Raw genomic sequence first — 15,427 nt, 5'->3', positions numbered from 1 at the left:
AGCAAAAAATTTAAGACGGAGCAGTCCAAGAGAATAGGATACTACCAGAAATTCACCATGGCTTAATGTCAAGACTGTAAACTTGTGGTCTTGAGCGTTTTTAACTATAGCTTTAGTAACATGACATAAATATCCTTCTGGGGCTGCAAAGAAAAAAAAATTAAAAGTGCCAAAACCCACCAATTATTAGGAGAATGTTCAGGTGAAAAGATGATAAGCCCTTAGAAACTGTACTGTGCAAAAACCAGATAAAAAGTCGTCATGAGCAATAAAGTATCATCATGCTGCATTATGCTGTGATGTCTTAAAGCCAACTAGTTCTGTTATGAATAAGAAAAAGGGTGGCCCAATGTATGAGGCTCCACTATTGCAGACTCTGGAGAGGGTCAGAAGCATGCAGCCATATCCATGCAAGTGGAGGGGCTGTTCCATGTTTTGAACCCATGACCTCCAGGTTAAAATGGAGCAACCTTACTGTTGAGCCAAGACTCACCGTATGGACTGATTTTGTTATGAATGGAAGGCATATAACAATCTTAGAGGCTCCTTGAAGAAAGAGACTTCAAACCTGTCAGATATATAACAGAAAATCATCATAAAATAAGTGAAAAAAGACAGAAGTAGGCTATACAATGGTATAGTCATTTCTCTTAAATAATAGGAAATATAGAAGTAAGATTACTGCAAAAACCTGAAAAAAACAACTGCATGTCATGACCATGTCTGGAACCTATCAATTTGGGCAATCTGAGAGCCGAGGTTTCAGGCTACATCTCAAATAATATTTGAGGAATCACCCAGCACGCTTCCAATCACCAGGGAATCAATTTAGGCACATGAACAGTTACTTCAGGTGACAATCAGCAGTTCAAGGATGAGCTTCCGCTTCACCTAATAGAATCAGCCAGTGCTTTCCCATACATCAAAGGGGTCGACATTCTGTGGCCGTGGGCTAGGTATACTTCCTTGACCCCAACCTTTTTGCACTCGCTTCAGAACTTTCATAGCTATCCCACTTCCATCATCTCTGAATATTGATAGACATTGATAGCAGTTATTTTCTACTGTCTAATAATATAATCCCAAAATGAACACTCAAGTTTCATCTTGCAGAAAAAAAATATCAGAGAAATTGGAAATATACATGTGTATAAACCAAATGATATACAAAACTCTAAAAAAGTTAAACAAAAGAAGTGAAACAAAGTAAGAATACCAATATGGGTATACCTGTGGAGCAGATTGCGCCAGTCACTTCCAAAGGAAGTATCTTGCTTTGATTTTTTATGTCTAGGTTCCATCTCACTATGTTGAGTATGGGAAGTGACAAATTTTGACTTATCATGACGTTCTGCCATGTCCATCATCTGCTCTGAGAGTTTATCAGCCTCATGTTTATTTCCCTTCTTACCGAGTGCATCAATCACTGGCATGAATGCTGCAGGATCAAATAGATAACCTTTACTAATCATAGAAATGAGCAAGCTCTGAGCATCATCTACCCTCTGTTCCTTACACAGTTCCTCAACAAGATGTTTGTATGGGAAGCGCTCAATGGAAAATCCCCTTTCGAAAGCAATTTGAAGCAGTTCCTTAGCCTCCAATAATTTTCCGTTCATGGAAAACTCATTGCACATTAAACTATAAAGCACTTCCTTCTGGCCACATGTAGTCAGAGCACCATGGAAGATGGCTTGAGCTGCATCAAAATCAGAAGTCTTACAAAAAGCCTTGATAAGCAAGCTGAATGAAGTTATATTAGGCATGATGCCGTTCTTTGACATCTCTTCTAAAAGTGAAGCAGCTTTTCTTGCCATTTCTCCATCACATAGAGACCGAATCAGGTTATTGTAAGTAATTACATCTGGAGGAATCCCTTTTTCTTGCATTTCGTTTATCAAGTTTTGGATTTCATTTAATTGCTGCTTACTCCCCAAACCCCAGATTAACAAGTTGTATGTTCTTGTATTCGGTTTGCAACCTTTCTTCTCCATGTCTCTTAAAACTTTAAAAGCTGAGGACATCTTCCATGCTTACAGAATGCATGCATGAAAGTGTCATAGATAACTGAATCTGGAGCGATGTTTTTCCCAGTCATTTCAACAAACTTTTTCTTAGCTTCATCCAGTCTGCCAGCATTACACAAACCGCTAATAAGAGTTGAATAAGTGATGAGATCAGGCAAGCATTCTTGCTATCGTTTCCATCATCTACTAGACCAAGGAATGCATTTCCAAGTTCACCTAGGGCTGCACTTCCGTGTTGCCACATACCATCAACAATTTCCATCGCCTTATCCAATTTCCCATTTTCACACAGACCGTCAATAACAATATTGCAGCTCACAATGTCTAAGCCATATCCTTTCTCATTCATCTTCTGCAACAATATCTCCGCCTCTGAAATCCTTCCCTCTTTCCAAAGACTTTGCAACAAGATATTGCAAGTGAAGGAGTTTGGGAAACATCCATTGCTAACCATCTCAGAAGAATCCTGCTGGCCCCAGAGGCCTTCCCTTTAGTGCAATACCAATGGAGCAAAGTACTATAAGTCACTGTATCAGGAGAAACTCCATCGTTTCTCATCAAACTAATAACTGACTCCGCACCAAAAAACATCCCCTCTTTACACAACCCGTTGATAACAATATTATAAGAGTACAAATTGGGTTTAAGGCCCTTCCGAACCATCTCTTCCAACAGCATCTGAGCCTCAAGCAACCTCCCATTCTTCACCAAGCCCGACAGCCATATATTATAATTCTCCAACTGTGCAAAAAATCCATTCTCTTTCATTGACTCGACTAAAGCCCTGGCTTCGTCCACCATGCCGCCATTGCAAAATCCATTTAGCATTATATTAAAAGTAATCTGATTAGGCTTTGGCAATCCCAACTCATCATTCTGCATATCTCTGAAAATTCTATAAGCTTCTAAGACCTTCCCCGTCTTACAAAGTGCTGATATCCTGGCATTGAAAGTAACCACATTAGGAAAAAGGCCTTCTTTCCTCATCCTCTCCACCAAGCTCTCAGCTTCTCCAATCCTGCCCTCCCGGCAAAAGCCAGAAATCAACGTGTTATAGATTACCAAATTAGGTGAGCACCCAACTCTCTCCATCACATCCAAAAGCTCCACGGCTCGGAGACTGAATCCCGCTTTGCAGTACCCTCGAATTAAAATCCCGAAACTGAACTCATTCGGCTGGCAGCCCTTCACCGTCATTCTATCGAACAACAAGCGGGCCTCATCCAACCGGCCTGAGTCGCACAAAGAACACATCAGGAGATTGAAGGTGTAGGCGTCCGGGGAGACTCCGGCGAGGAGCATGTCCTTGTAGAGGGTCTCCACGAGGTCGGGGCGGTTGGCTTTGAGGGAGGAGTCTAGGAGGGAATTATACAAGCGGATGGGGGGAGGGTGGGAAGGGAAGTGGGAGCGGAGGGAATGGAGCTGGGAGAGGGCGTGGTCGAGGATGCCGGCAGTGGAGGAGCCGAGGGAGATAGCGGCGAGGCAGAGGGGAGCAGCGGAGGGGGGCAGGCGAAGGAGGAGATGGTGGAGGTGGTCAAGCTCGGGGAGGAGGCGGGCGTGGGCGAGGGCGCGGGAGAGGGAGAAAACGGAAGAGGGGGAGGGGCGGGGGCGGAGGGGGAGGAGAGCAGGTGCTTGAAGAGGCGCCATGCGAGGGCCGGGTTGCTCGCGTTGCGGCGGAGGATTTCGTCCACGAGGCGTCGGGTGTTGCTGGAATTCATGGAATGGGGGGAGTTCGCTTCTCCCCGTGGTTCCCGACGTTCGTTTCTTTATTTGGGACGAAGGGCTCTTCTAAAGTCGGCGGCCGAATCCGGTGAGTTGTTCTGAAGTCGGCAAATTTTCCGATTAATTGCCATGTTATGAAGTCGCCAAGTATGCCGACTTTGAGGAAATCCTCTGAACTTGGTAAGATCGTGCACGTTTTTTAGTTCGCTAGTATCTGGTGCAGATTTGCTTCTGAAGAAGCAGTGAAGATCTATCCATTGATCTATTTAATTTAATAATAGCGCTAGACACAAGCCCTCCGTTAATATTTTCTAAAAACTCATGTGTAAATAACTTTTTATCACAAAAAATGCTCAATTATTAATTGTACGAAAAACTAAGATCTTCTCAAGAATGATTGCAAATAAATGTGCAACTCGAGCAAAATCGAACCGAGTAGTTTGAGGCTCGAGCTCGACTCAATTCAAAATATTTGAATTCAAACTCGACTCAAAATAAATCGAACCTTAACATCCAAGCTTGAATTAGACTCAATCAACAAAAGCAATACCCGAGATTAACTCGATTCGACTCGAAAATCAATCAAGTCATACTTGTGCTCAAATTCGAACCTTAGTCATAATTTAAAAAATATACTTAAAATAGAATATAACATAATATTATATTTTAAAAATATTAAATTAATAATTTATATATCATAAAAATATAATACTATTAACAATACATACTTGATTAAACTCGCGAACTTTCGAGCCAAATATTTTACTACTCGAGCTCAACTTGAAGTTTAAAAATAGTTGAGTCGAGTTGAGCTTGGATCTGACTCAAGCAGCACTGCTGGGCTCTTTTGCAGTCTCAATCCCAAATTATTTTGAGATCAGTGCTAAATTGATAATAGATTTAGATTTTTACATAATTAACAGTGGATTTTAATGCCAAATCCAATAAATATGCGAATTATCTAGAAAATTATAATAACTCAGAGGAGTTTCTTGGAACTTCAGAATTTGCTTCGGTCTATTCCGCCTCGAAACCCACGAATCAAACCATTATAAGTTTTAGCGCAAAATTTTTTTGGCCTAATTGTAAATCCGCGCTACCGTTGTTATAAAACTCAAACATCGGCGCGCGCGCGTTTGTTTCCCGCCATAAAAGCCAGAGAGAGAGAGAGAGAGAGAGGAGAGAGAGAGAGAGAGAGGGAGAGATGCAGACGACTGGGGCGGCGGGAGGCGGAGCGGCGACGGGATGCTTCAAGTGCGGGAGGCCCGGCCACTGGTCGCGAGACTGCCCTTCTTCTTTTTCTGCGACGAATCCCAACCCTAACCCTAACCCTGGGACACCCTTCTCCTCTTCATCCAAATTCCCTCAGCAGCCAGCCTCGGGGAAGGCCACTGCCGCTGCTTCATCCGCCGCCAAGAAGGCCCCGAGGACGAGACCCAAGGTCACGCCGGATCTTCTTCTCTCTGAAGACGGCCTCGGCTACGTCCTCCGCCATTTCCCTCGTTCCTTTAAGTACCATGGTCGCGGTCATGAGGTAAAGCTCCCATCTTTCCTTTGACTTAAAACTTAGATATTCGCCGACTTTTTCGAAATCCTTTCTGAATCTCCTTCTTCTTTTATGAAATCTGCTAGTCTGCGTCTCGTACTCTCTTATCGGTTTTCTTTTGTCGCTAATTTATGGTTGTTTGTTATAGTTTTGGATGTATGGATAGTGATGCCCTCTCCGAGTTCAAATTAGTGGGTTCTTTATTATCCCATATCAGATTCCCTTTCGTTTTATTTCATTCTAGCAGATAATTTTTTTTCTCTGTTGGTAAAGCCCAACTTTTTATCCAAAAAAAGCCTATTCTAGTTCGAGGTTATTCATTATGTTTTTTCCTCTGATTGAGATTGCTAAATTTCTCTTTACCTCCGACCTCGATTTCTTAAGCCTTTCAGTTCTTGATTGCTAGATCAGAACTGTTAACTCGTGGTTATTTGTTTTTTGGGCAAAGGTATACCATTGGGCTACTTGTATAAATGGCTACAACTCGTTTGAATGGTTATGACTGTGAATTTACTTCGAACTTATGAATTTTTGTCCATTTAGTCTTTTTCTTCAGTCCTCCACTGATGAATGAGTATTTGCCTTGCTTGCACAGGTCAGCGATCTGGGTAATTTGATTAATATGTATGCAGAATGGCATGCTCGTTTAATCCCGTATTACTCCTTTGATCAATTTGTGCACAAAGTTGAGCAAGTTGGTGCCACCAAGCGAGTCAGGGTAAGCTTATTCTAGGAAGATGTAAATATTTTTTTTGTTACACTTAGATGAAGGATTTACAAAGATTTTAGAGTACAATTATGATGCATGACTATGTCTCCTGGTGCTCTGCGTCGGTGATATTTCTGTCACATTGTTATAGAAGCTAAATGGGGGCATATGGTATGGTCGGTTTCTTGCATAGGCAAGAAAAAGCCTAACTAGTTCTGGTACCAAGGCCATGCTCTGTATTTGCCTTAACATTGGAGTTGAAATTACTTGTAAAAATCTTCATTTGGAACCGTTCCACATGCTTATTGTTGCTTTTTGAACAAAGTTAGTAAGTTACCCTCTTTAGCTGGGTATTAGTAAATTATTCCTGTAGGTTAGTTATTGCTGGTCTTAGTTGCAACTTCTTATCTTTTATGTGTACCTTGTCCTTTATGTTTTTAACTCAAAGTAAAATATGTATTATCTTTTCCTATTGCAAGGTCATCTAAGAGATCTCTATGATGTTTCAACATTGACTTGCTCCACTTTTTTCATGATTTACCAGGATGGTTTTATATTTTAATTGTGTTTACAAGTATGAAATTAATTGTTATTTTTTTTGTGTGAAGGTCATATCAACTGTATTTCATGTGATAATTTTTTTTATTGCTAACATTGATATTTTAATCATTTTCTCCCCTGATAGAAAACAATAGTTTCAAGTTTCTGTCATCTTAATTGCATCAATCTGGACCAGTGTTTGGATGGGGATAAAAGACTGCTCGATTGAGCATAGAAAGATAAAACAAACATCAAAAATTAATGCGAGTTTATCGTGTGTTAATTTGTTATAATTAATTATTTTCAATTGTAAAAGCATGTGATTTCTTGATCCAATTTAAGTTTGTGCTGCTATATACAGTTACTGGTTTACACCTTTGGCACTAAAAATAGATATTCAGATATCTAATAAGTGCAAGTTGTCATAGGTAAATCTCTAAGAGGATTTGTGCAAATATTTTTCATCAAACAATTAAACTTTAGTTTCTATTCATTGCATCTGCAAAGTGCAAACTTCTCTCTCCTTTTTTTTTCCTAATTGATATGTGCAATTGGATAGCAGCTGGCATCAACTCGCACGATCTACTTTAGATTGAGATTTTTGGTTGTTTTTTATCTTTGGTCATATTTGCTGAATATAAGGTTTATTTAAGAGTTCTGGCTGCAATGTCTTTGTAGGTTTCTTTATCAATAATTTACAAAGTTGGTCTAGGAACTGCTTTAGTGGCTTTTTATGCGAGGTCTGCACGTGCATATTTTTCTCCTTTTTTTGCAGGAATCTTGAATCTGAATAAATTAGTGAATCCATTCAACTTGTCATTTTTATTCTTCCCGCATCTGCCCTCTTGATTGGTCTTTTTAGGTTTCAACTACAGCTTGCAAGCCTATCCATGTACCATCTCTGCTATTGTAGTGCAAAATCTGGGAGGCTGTGACATGTGCCCCTCACCTGCTAAATAGTAGTATTGCATGATTTTCTCTTACTTATACCTTTTTTTCATTTTCTTTTTTTATCAAGAGATGCATTGCAGAATTGAGAGATAGAGTTGCCAAAGGAGGAGACCCCACAAAGCTGCACGAACCACCAGTTGAACAAGTTCCTTTGGAGTGCGAAGTAGGTATGTACCATGTAACCTTATCCAAGTATGAATTCTCCATTTGAAGTTATACTGTATTCATTTCTCACTGAGCACCTTTGTTTATATTACTATGTTATTGCAAAATTTGCATTTCGGACGTGCCACTGATGTACAGCTATTCCCTATGCTGTTATTAGTCAGATCATATACTGTGTTATCATCAAGGAGAGGAAATTTTGGCCATTGTTGATGGCAACATCACCACTTGAGCAGCATGTTGTGCCCATTTCAATGTCAAATTGCATAAGATATATATTTACCCGGATTATATGTGTCTATTGATGTGTAAACAGCTGTTGTTTTGAAATTATTCAGAGGTTAGACTTCAAACAAGGTTAAATTGCATATTATTTGCAACCACCAGATTATGACATTACTGTCATGTTCTTAATGCTAGTCTTTTAATGTCTGACGGAAGTTATAAACAGCAGATAATGGAACGTTCATGAATCTAACTTCTACAAACAATTTATTGCCACAGAAAACACTGCCATGGAGGACCAAATTGCCGATACTATAGATCCACCATTGGAGAATCATGATGCTGATGATATGCAAGAGGATATGTTTAATGAGATTTATGAAAAGGCTGCTGAGGTAAGTTGTTTAGCTGTTTGATATTCATAACAAGACCTACACTATATCTGGGCAGTCATGTCCATAATCAATGTCGCTATTCTTTCCTTAGAGTTATTTACTGATGGTTGCTTTGTAAAGCAACTCTGAAATTTGCAAATACTAGATTGTTGATCAAATGGTGCTCTTGAAAGTTCTAGTACGTTCAAATTTTGACCCAACTAGTAGCCCAAAATGCATTAAACCTGTCTAGATAACTACTTAACTGGAGCAACTAATATCTCAGTGGACTTGAACACATGGTCTCATTTTTCGATTTTTATTTTTTTTGTCAGAAATTTCATTTTCATATTAGGAGATTTTGACTTCCTCGAATAGAAAACTATATTTCTACAAGACTTTTACTGATTTAACATTTGATATCTGCTGAATCCAAATGGAGATTTATTTAAGTATGCATTTTCTCAATTTATTGTATTTATATATGCTTGACTATGAGAAATATGCTTGACACTGAGAAACATAATTTGTAGATTTCAACTTGCATGGCAATTGCAATCTCTTTATACACATCATCCAGAACATGACAGCTCTGCTTTTGAAATTGCCATTTGCAACTGCAGGAACCACATCACCCCTCGCAACAGGAACCTTCTCAAGGTTCGCAGGGCATAGCTGCTTCTGAAGTAGACCCAGAGCTTAGATCTCTAGAAGAGCCACCGAATCAAGCAGCAGTAAATACTGTGACAGTGCCTAGCAAGATTCAGATTACTGAAGAGCAAAGGGCCCGCATGGAAGCCAACCGCTTAAAGGCTTTAGAAAGAGCTGCAGCTCGTGCTCGTGTCTCCCAGGCTCCTTGAATCTTCTCTTCCTTTCGGTGCATCACAATATTTTGTTCAATGCCAACTTGCTTTGTTCGGCCAGGTCGGCCTGCCCGATTGTTTATATTAAAACTTCTCAACTTCGTTTGCTTGTCATATTCACATGGAATTAAGCAAACACTAACAGACTGGCTAATCTGAAGCAGTGAAGTTCTGTTCCTTTTGGATGCATTTCCCACCATCGATATGGAGCGATCCTAGTCGTTTCATCCTGTTCTCCGGGACACATCTTCACTCATTCAGCAATAATCTTCCTCTATATTAGTGTAATTCTCACTATTATAGTGCATGATTGTGCATGGATATCTTTATTGCAGCAAACTTCTGCATCCTCATCAATCGTTCACTCTCGATGCACTGCAAATTTTGATATGGTCATCTTTTTTTCCAAGCCATATAGATGTATCCCTTGTTGGTCATTAAGAAATGATCAGCCTCCTTGCTATTGTTTTCATGCACGGCTTCACATTGTCTTCTTTCCGAGCAACATGGCCTCATTGTCTTTTGGTCGGCAGCAACGATGTTCCTTATACTGGAGCATCAGTCCATGATCCTTACCTTTTTTTCAGATACTACATGCATGTAGATTTCCTTATCCGGCAAACATGGCTGTCCCTTGCAAGAACAGGATTATGGGCCATCACGTTCCCCCAGTGGATCACGATTCAACAGTAGTCCCCTTCAAATGTTGTGAGGGCCCATGTATCAGATGGAGGGATTTCATACACCCTTGAGAGTCCTTTGTAAGTACTAATAGTTAAGTCATCAATCCAGGCATAGAAAGTATCACAGAGAAAGCGAAAAGAACAAAAGAGGGAGGGGGGGGGGGGGGGGAGGGAGGGGGGGGGGGTCCAGATTTCCGGTAGGAAAAATAAAAATGGGAGGAAGAATCCATTCTCGAATAATCTCTAAAATCTCAAGATTTACACCGCAACTCCAGGGATTCTACAACTTGGCCGTTGAAGAGAAGAATCATTTTAAAACTCGATCAATCCCGCTCTCCAAAATTCAAATGCTCGGGCCCACGCTCCCGTGGCAAACCCTGCACCGTATCCGACCACCGCCCTGGGGAGTGGTCGCTGCTGTTGGACGACAAGATCACCTCCGACCGCGCGTCCCGGATCATCTTCAGCACCTCCTTGGTCGCCGGCCGCCGCTCTGCGTCCACCGCCGCGCATGCCATTGCGACGTTGAGCAGTGCCGCCAGCTTGTCCTCCGACGCCTCGTTCCCGGACGACACCGGGTCCTCCCCGGACTCCTTCTCCTCGTCGCGCACAGAGCGTACCCACCGGGGGATGTCTGCGCCGTGCTCCTCGACAAGGTCTTGGAAGGGGGTTTTGCCGGTGAGGAGCTCGAGGAGGAGGACGCCGAAGCTGTAGACGTCGGAGTGGGGGGTGAAGGAGCGGAAGCGGGGGGTGGCGGGTTTCGGGGGCACGGTAGAAGAGGGAGGAGGAGGCGGGGAGGTGGTAGTCGTCGTCGGTGGAGGGGAGGAGGAAGGGGACGAGGCCGTAGTCGGTGAGGCAGGACTCGAAGTCGGCACCAAGCAGGACGTTGGAGGACTTGAGGTTGCCATGGACGACGGGCGGCGATGATTGGTGGAGGTAGAGGAGGCCGGCGGCGACATCCTCGGCGATCTTCAGGCACGATGTCCAGTGCAGGGGCTTACCGCTGCCGGAGGGCCGGGATCCTGCTCAGATCAAATCACAGCCACACATCAAATTAACTTTCCCATTCCTTCTATCATAGAAAAATAATATCATGAATAAATAGACAATAAAGTTATTGTTTAGAGAAATGCATGCATATCACGTAAATTACATATAAAATCATAGACTTGAGAGCAATGGCAGGGCCAAGTTTGCAATATCATGTGATCTCTCTTGATAAATGTCTGAACTCCATGTTTCACTCCATTTTTTTTTTTGACTCAGAAGTTTGGATACTTATCAGTGACAACTGGATCAAAGTGAGGTTTTATATAGCGAGGATTCGATGGAACAAAGTCTTAGATACCACCAAGACATAAGACTAACATCAACTCAATCAATTAGCATCTTAGCATCTGGAGAAAAAAAAAAGAAAGAAAGGGAGGGCAAAAGAAGGGAAGAAAATTGGTCCCCCCCCCCCCCCCCCCCCCCCCCCCCCCCCCCCCCCCCCCCCCCCCCCCCCCCCCCCCCCCCCCCCCCCCCCCCCCCCCCCCCCCCCCCCCCCCCCCCCCCCCCCCCCCCCCCCCCCCCCCCCCCCCCCCCCCCCCCCCCCCCCCCCCCCCCCCCCCCCCCCCCTCAGGCATACACTCACAAAATCCCATTCTGAAAGTGTGTCTACATTTGATACATTCTTGCTTTTCTTCATGGAGAGAGATAATAGTCATATATCAGCTGAAACCAGCATATACTTATCGAATTATAACAACAACAAATAAATCAGATATGGAATCACAGCAATTCATACTTTGTTACATGCGCAATCACAAGCCTATATAATAATTTGGGCTCCATAAACTAGTTTTTTTTTTGCAACATTCCATAAACTAGACTTCTCAAGCATGTTGCTTCACATGTAGGTCATCACCTCGTTTGGACGTGGGCAATGAGAAGTGGGCCGTCCTCACGGACCGACAGAGGTCCAAACGAAGCAGGAAGCAGAGTCACAGGAGGGAAGACCGAACCAGAGCGAGTGGCGCAAACCAACAAAGAGGAAGCAGCCAAATAAGGTTATGCGGCAAAGGACAAGACGCGCTCTGAGAAGTCTAATGCATGAACTAGCGGACAAAGTCCAGGCATGGGGCCTTCCACACTGAAAGGTTCACGAGAAACGACAGTGGACGAGGGGTTATTTCAAACAACAAAGTTGAGATGGTCATGGCCAAATAAGTAGTACTAATCTAATGCCACCTTCTTTGACGCCTTTTGAATGATATTAACTCGGCCAGATAACCGGACACAGGCAGCAGTATCTTTTGACCCAAAAGCACTTTTGTGACTTTGTGGACTTGGGATTTTACTCGTGATTCGTTTCGGTTGTATTTGATCTGTGGGCACGAACGGAGAGCTAGGGATGCAGGGATACTCGAACAGTTGAACAGTCTCGCTGATCATGACCGTACGTTAGGGATGGCACTCATATGGAGTCACATCAGCCAAGAGGATGAGACAAGGAAGTACAGGGGAACCGCCCAACGAAAGACGGGGGCCTTCTCTCGCCACGCCACTCGCTGGGCGGAGGGAAAGAGCGGACTTTTTTAAAACAACCCCTTGCACAATTCTATATTTATAAACATAAAAGTTTGTCGCATTGTTTAGTACTCCAACATTTTTTTCATATTTTATAGAGCGCTTACATAACAATTCCCTGACGCTAAATTTACGATACACGTTTTAAAGGAATTAGTTGCGTTAACTAACGTGAATGCCGCCATGAATTAAGCAGGAAGTTAGAATTTAAGGACGGAGTTGTTGATGCAGGGACTGATAAATGAAATGTATTTCGCCACACTACTCCATTCCCCATCACATGGAGCTATGATTCATAGCAGCAAATGAATGAACCAATGTCACCACTAGCCTCCAGCCAAGTTGGATGGGGAATGGTGAGTATAGTCTTGGCCCGTATTCAATATAAAAAGAGGGAGTCGGTCAGAGAAGAAGAATTTTTCAGGGGCTTATACGTAAAAGAAAAAAGAAGAGATAGAGAGAGAGAGAGAAGGCATACCATGGACGAGGGAGAAGAGGCTGCCATTGGGGAAGTAATCGTAGACAAGGAGGCGCTCCTCCTTGGCCTGTAAGTATGCCCGGAGAGGCACAAGATTGGGATGGCGGAGGCGGCCGAGCTCCTCCATCCGTCGCCGGAACTCCTCCACTCCAGGCTGGGTCTCCTTGAGCCGCTTCACCGTCACAATGAAGCCGGACTCCATCACAGCCTTGTACGTGCTCCCCACCGTCCCCCTCCCCAGCGTCTCGGCGACGCCTTCAGGAGGTCCTCCAAGCTATACATCTCCCCCACCCCGCCGCCAAAACACCAGCTTTCCGAGCCCCTCCCCCTCCCACGAGAACCCCCCCTTCGTTCCTCCTCCTCCGCCGCCGCCGCCGCCACCTTCCACTTCTCTTCCTCCGCCGCCGCAGCCTTCTTCTATGGACTTTATCTACTCCGACTCCCCGAGTTCTACTTCCCCCTGCTACTATTTGCCGTTTTCTTCTGAACACCAAGCATACGGCTAATGCCAAGAACGTAGATAGGACCAGAACTCCCAGCAATGGAGCCGGCGATGATGCCAATGAGTCTTTTGATGCCGCTTTTTTTGTTATTGGAAGCGGATAATAGGAGGAAAGGCATTGATGGTAGAAGAAAATGGAGGATTTCGGACTGTTGGAGGGCGGAAATGTCAGTTTTTGAGAACAGGGGAGTTTGATTTGGGAGCCGGCAGAGGTGGGGTTGTGCTGGAACGAGGAGAGATTGAACTGGACGAGGGCTTGGTGGCTGGAATTTCGCCGGAGAGGTTGTTATTTGAGACGTTCAGGTAGCGGAGGCTCGGCTGGTCGAAAGCCGGGGATCTCCCCTGTGAGGGTGGTTGTGTTGGAGAAAGAGGGTATAGAGCCGGGGGATTCCGGCTAGGGCACGGAATGGGACCGGACAGGAGGTTGTTGGGACAAAACGACGACCTTGAGGCGGTGGAGGACGGCGAGGTTGGCCGGGATCCGGCCGGAGAAGCGGTTGTCGTTGAGGTAGAGGGACTTGAGGTTGACGAGAGCGGCGAGGGTCGGGGATGGCGCCGGAGAGGGGAGTTGGATTTGAGGCTGAGGACACGGAGCTGGTCGAGGGGGAAGAGGATCTCCGGCGTTAGGGTTCCGGTGAGGTTGAGGAATTCGAGCACGAGCTTGGTGACCCTCCCATTGGAAGCACACTCCTTTACTCCATACCACCCGTTGCAGAACTCCGGCGAGGCCTCCCGTCGCCACGGGATGGCGTCCAAAGGATCAATGGAGGCCTTCAAAGCCAAAAGGGCCTCCGCGTCGCTAGATTTAGCTCTAATGGAGTAAATGCGAGCAAAAGAGAAACAAAGCAAGAGGAGAAAGAGAAGCAAACACCTTGGAGAAATGGGCTCCGACTCCATGGATGCCAGTACCAGCAAAAGAGTAAAGAAAACAAGTAAATGGTATTCAATGCGGCAAGAGGTTACTCTCCAACGGATTGAAAGCCGTCATGGATCAGAGAAAGGGATGGTTTTTCCTCGCTCCGCCCGGAAAGGGAAAAGACTCAAAGTCTTTCAACGAGATTAGAGCTTCAGAAGGCTACGAGAACGACCGAGTGAGCTCGGTCGAGCGAATCCGTCGATCTGTGGGCATTGGAATGGCTTCACGTGAACTGGGCTCAGAGACGCTTCCTATGGCTGCCCCATCCTGCTGGCTATTAAAAAGAAAAACACATTTTTTTAGTACTCCCACCTCGGGTACGAAAGCCCATTTCTTTATTGCCGTCCTTCTCTCGACCTTTTCTCTCTCGATGGCATGGGATCCGATGGGGTCCTCAGATCTCCATGGTCGAGAGAGAACCAATGCCTCCCAACGGTCAAAAAGAGCAGCAGCCATAACAACTAGAAATTTCAGAACAAGAAGAAGAATGAACCAGATGTAATCTCAGAAGGACAAACCTGATCGTATGAAAAGCCTTAAGAGCTCTTCAGACAAATATATCCTCGGACATTTCATCTTCATGCCTACCGGAGAGAGGCAGTGCAGGGATCAAAGGACGGAGGGAGAGAGAGGTGACAGCTCTCTCGTCAAAGAAGTGGAGTTTTAGACATCTTAGCTGCTTTCTGGTCTAGAAAAACAACCAGGGAGATGGTTCTTCTGATACGTGTCAAGCGCAGTGAGACCTCATGTGGGACCATAGAGGACGGTCCTTTTGGTAAGAGCAAGCCAAGTGACGCCGGAGAGCTTTTCACACGTCGCATCTTCCAGGGTGCATGCGGGTTCCACTTAAAACCAGTTTTGTGGCTTAGAATTTCGGTCAGGGTGGGAAATTTGGTGCGTTTAAGAGAGACTACGTCTGCTCGTAGAGAGTTCGGTACGATATTTTTCATCTAGAAGTAAACTCGAAGATCAATTTCGATAATTATATTCTACAGAGCGATGTAAGAGGAGGTACCGGCTTTCGGGTCAGATGCCTAAACTCCAAGATGGTTGCTGCTAGAGGACTTCCAGTTGTTCAATACCTCGATACCCGAGGCAAAGCTGAGAGTGGCCTGAACTGGGGTGTGCTAATAGGCTGGCTATTCAAGCGAGGCATGT

General features: G+C 44.3%; 3 protein-coding genes and 1 pseudogene across 3 annotated transcripts; 1 reads left to right on the top strand and 3 right to left on the bottom strand.

Annotated features, from left to right (window-relative positions):
• Positions 1-893: 893 nt before the first annotated feature.
• LOC103717390 (pentatricopeptide repeat-containing protein At2g17140) lies at positions 894-4,138 on the bottom strand. The gene is given in 5 exon segments (XM_026808826.2): positions 894-1,027; positions 1,231-2,023; positions 2,026-2,196; positions 2,199-2,486; positions 2,489-4,138. Coding segments are annotated over 5 exon segments (2,565 nt in total). The 5' UTR covers positions 3,675-4,138; the 3' UTR covers positions 894-900.
• Positions 4,139-4,936: 798 nt separating this feature from the next.
• On the top strand, positions 4,937-9,410 carry LOC103718719 (TIMELESS-interacting protein). Its single transcript, XM_008807660.3, has 5 exons — positions 4,937-5,283; positions 5,891-6,013; positions 7,563-7,662; positions 8,165-8,280; positions 8,883-9,410. Exons 1-5 carry the CDS (start codon positions 4,954-4,956, stop codon positions 9,117-9,119), a joined length of 906 nt encoding a protein of 301 aa, XP_008805882.2. The 5' UTR covers positions 4,937-4,953; the 3' UTR covers positions 9,120-9,410.
• Positions 9,411-10,009: 599 nt separating this feature from the next.
• LOC120104244 (inactive leucine-rich repeat receptor-like serine/threonine-protein kinase At1g60630) lies at positions 10,010-13,160 on the bottom strand. The gene is given in 4 exon segments (XM_039115085.1): positions 10,010-10,548; positions 10,550-10,827; positions 12,852-13,103; positions 13,106-13,160. Coding segments are annotated over 4 exon segments (978 nt in total). The 5' UTR covers positions 13,134-13,160; the 3' UTR covers positions 10,010-10,128.
• A 222-nt stretch (positions 13,161-13,382) lies between these two features.
• On the bottom strand, positions 13,383-14,979 carry LOC120104245 (annotated as a pseudogene).
• Between the last annotated feature and the right edge of the window lie 448 nt (positions 14,980-15,427).

The sequence above is a fragment of the Phoenix dactylifera genome, chromosome 17, assembly GCF_009389715.1.
Source record: "Phoenix dactylifera cultivar Barhee BC4 chromosome 17, palm_55x_up_171113_PBpolish2nd_filt_p, whole genome shotgun sequence".
NCBI lineage: Eukaryota > Viridiplantae > Streptophyta > Magnoliopsida > Arecales > Arecaceae > Phoenix > Phoenix dactylifera.
The sequence above is the reverse complement of the archived record's forward strand: the minus strand, read 5'-3'. Positions and strand labels throughout refer to the sequence as shown.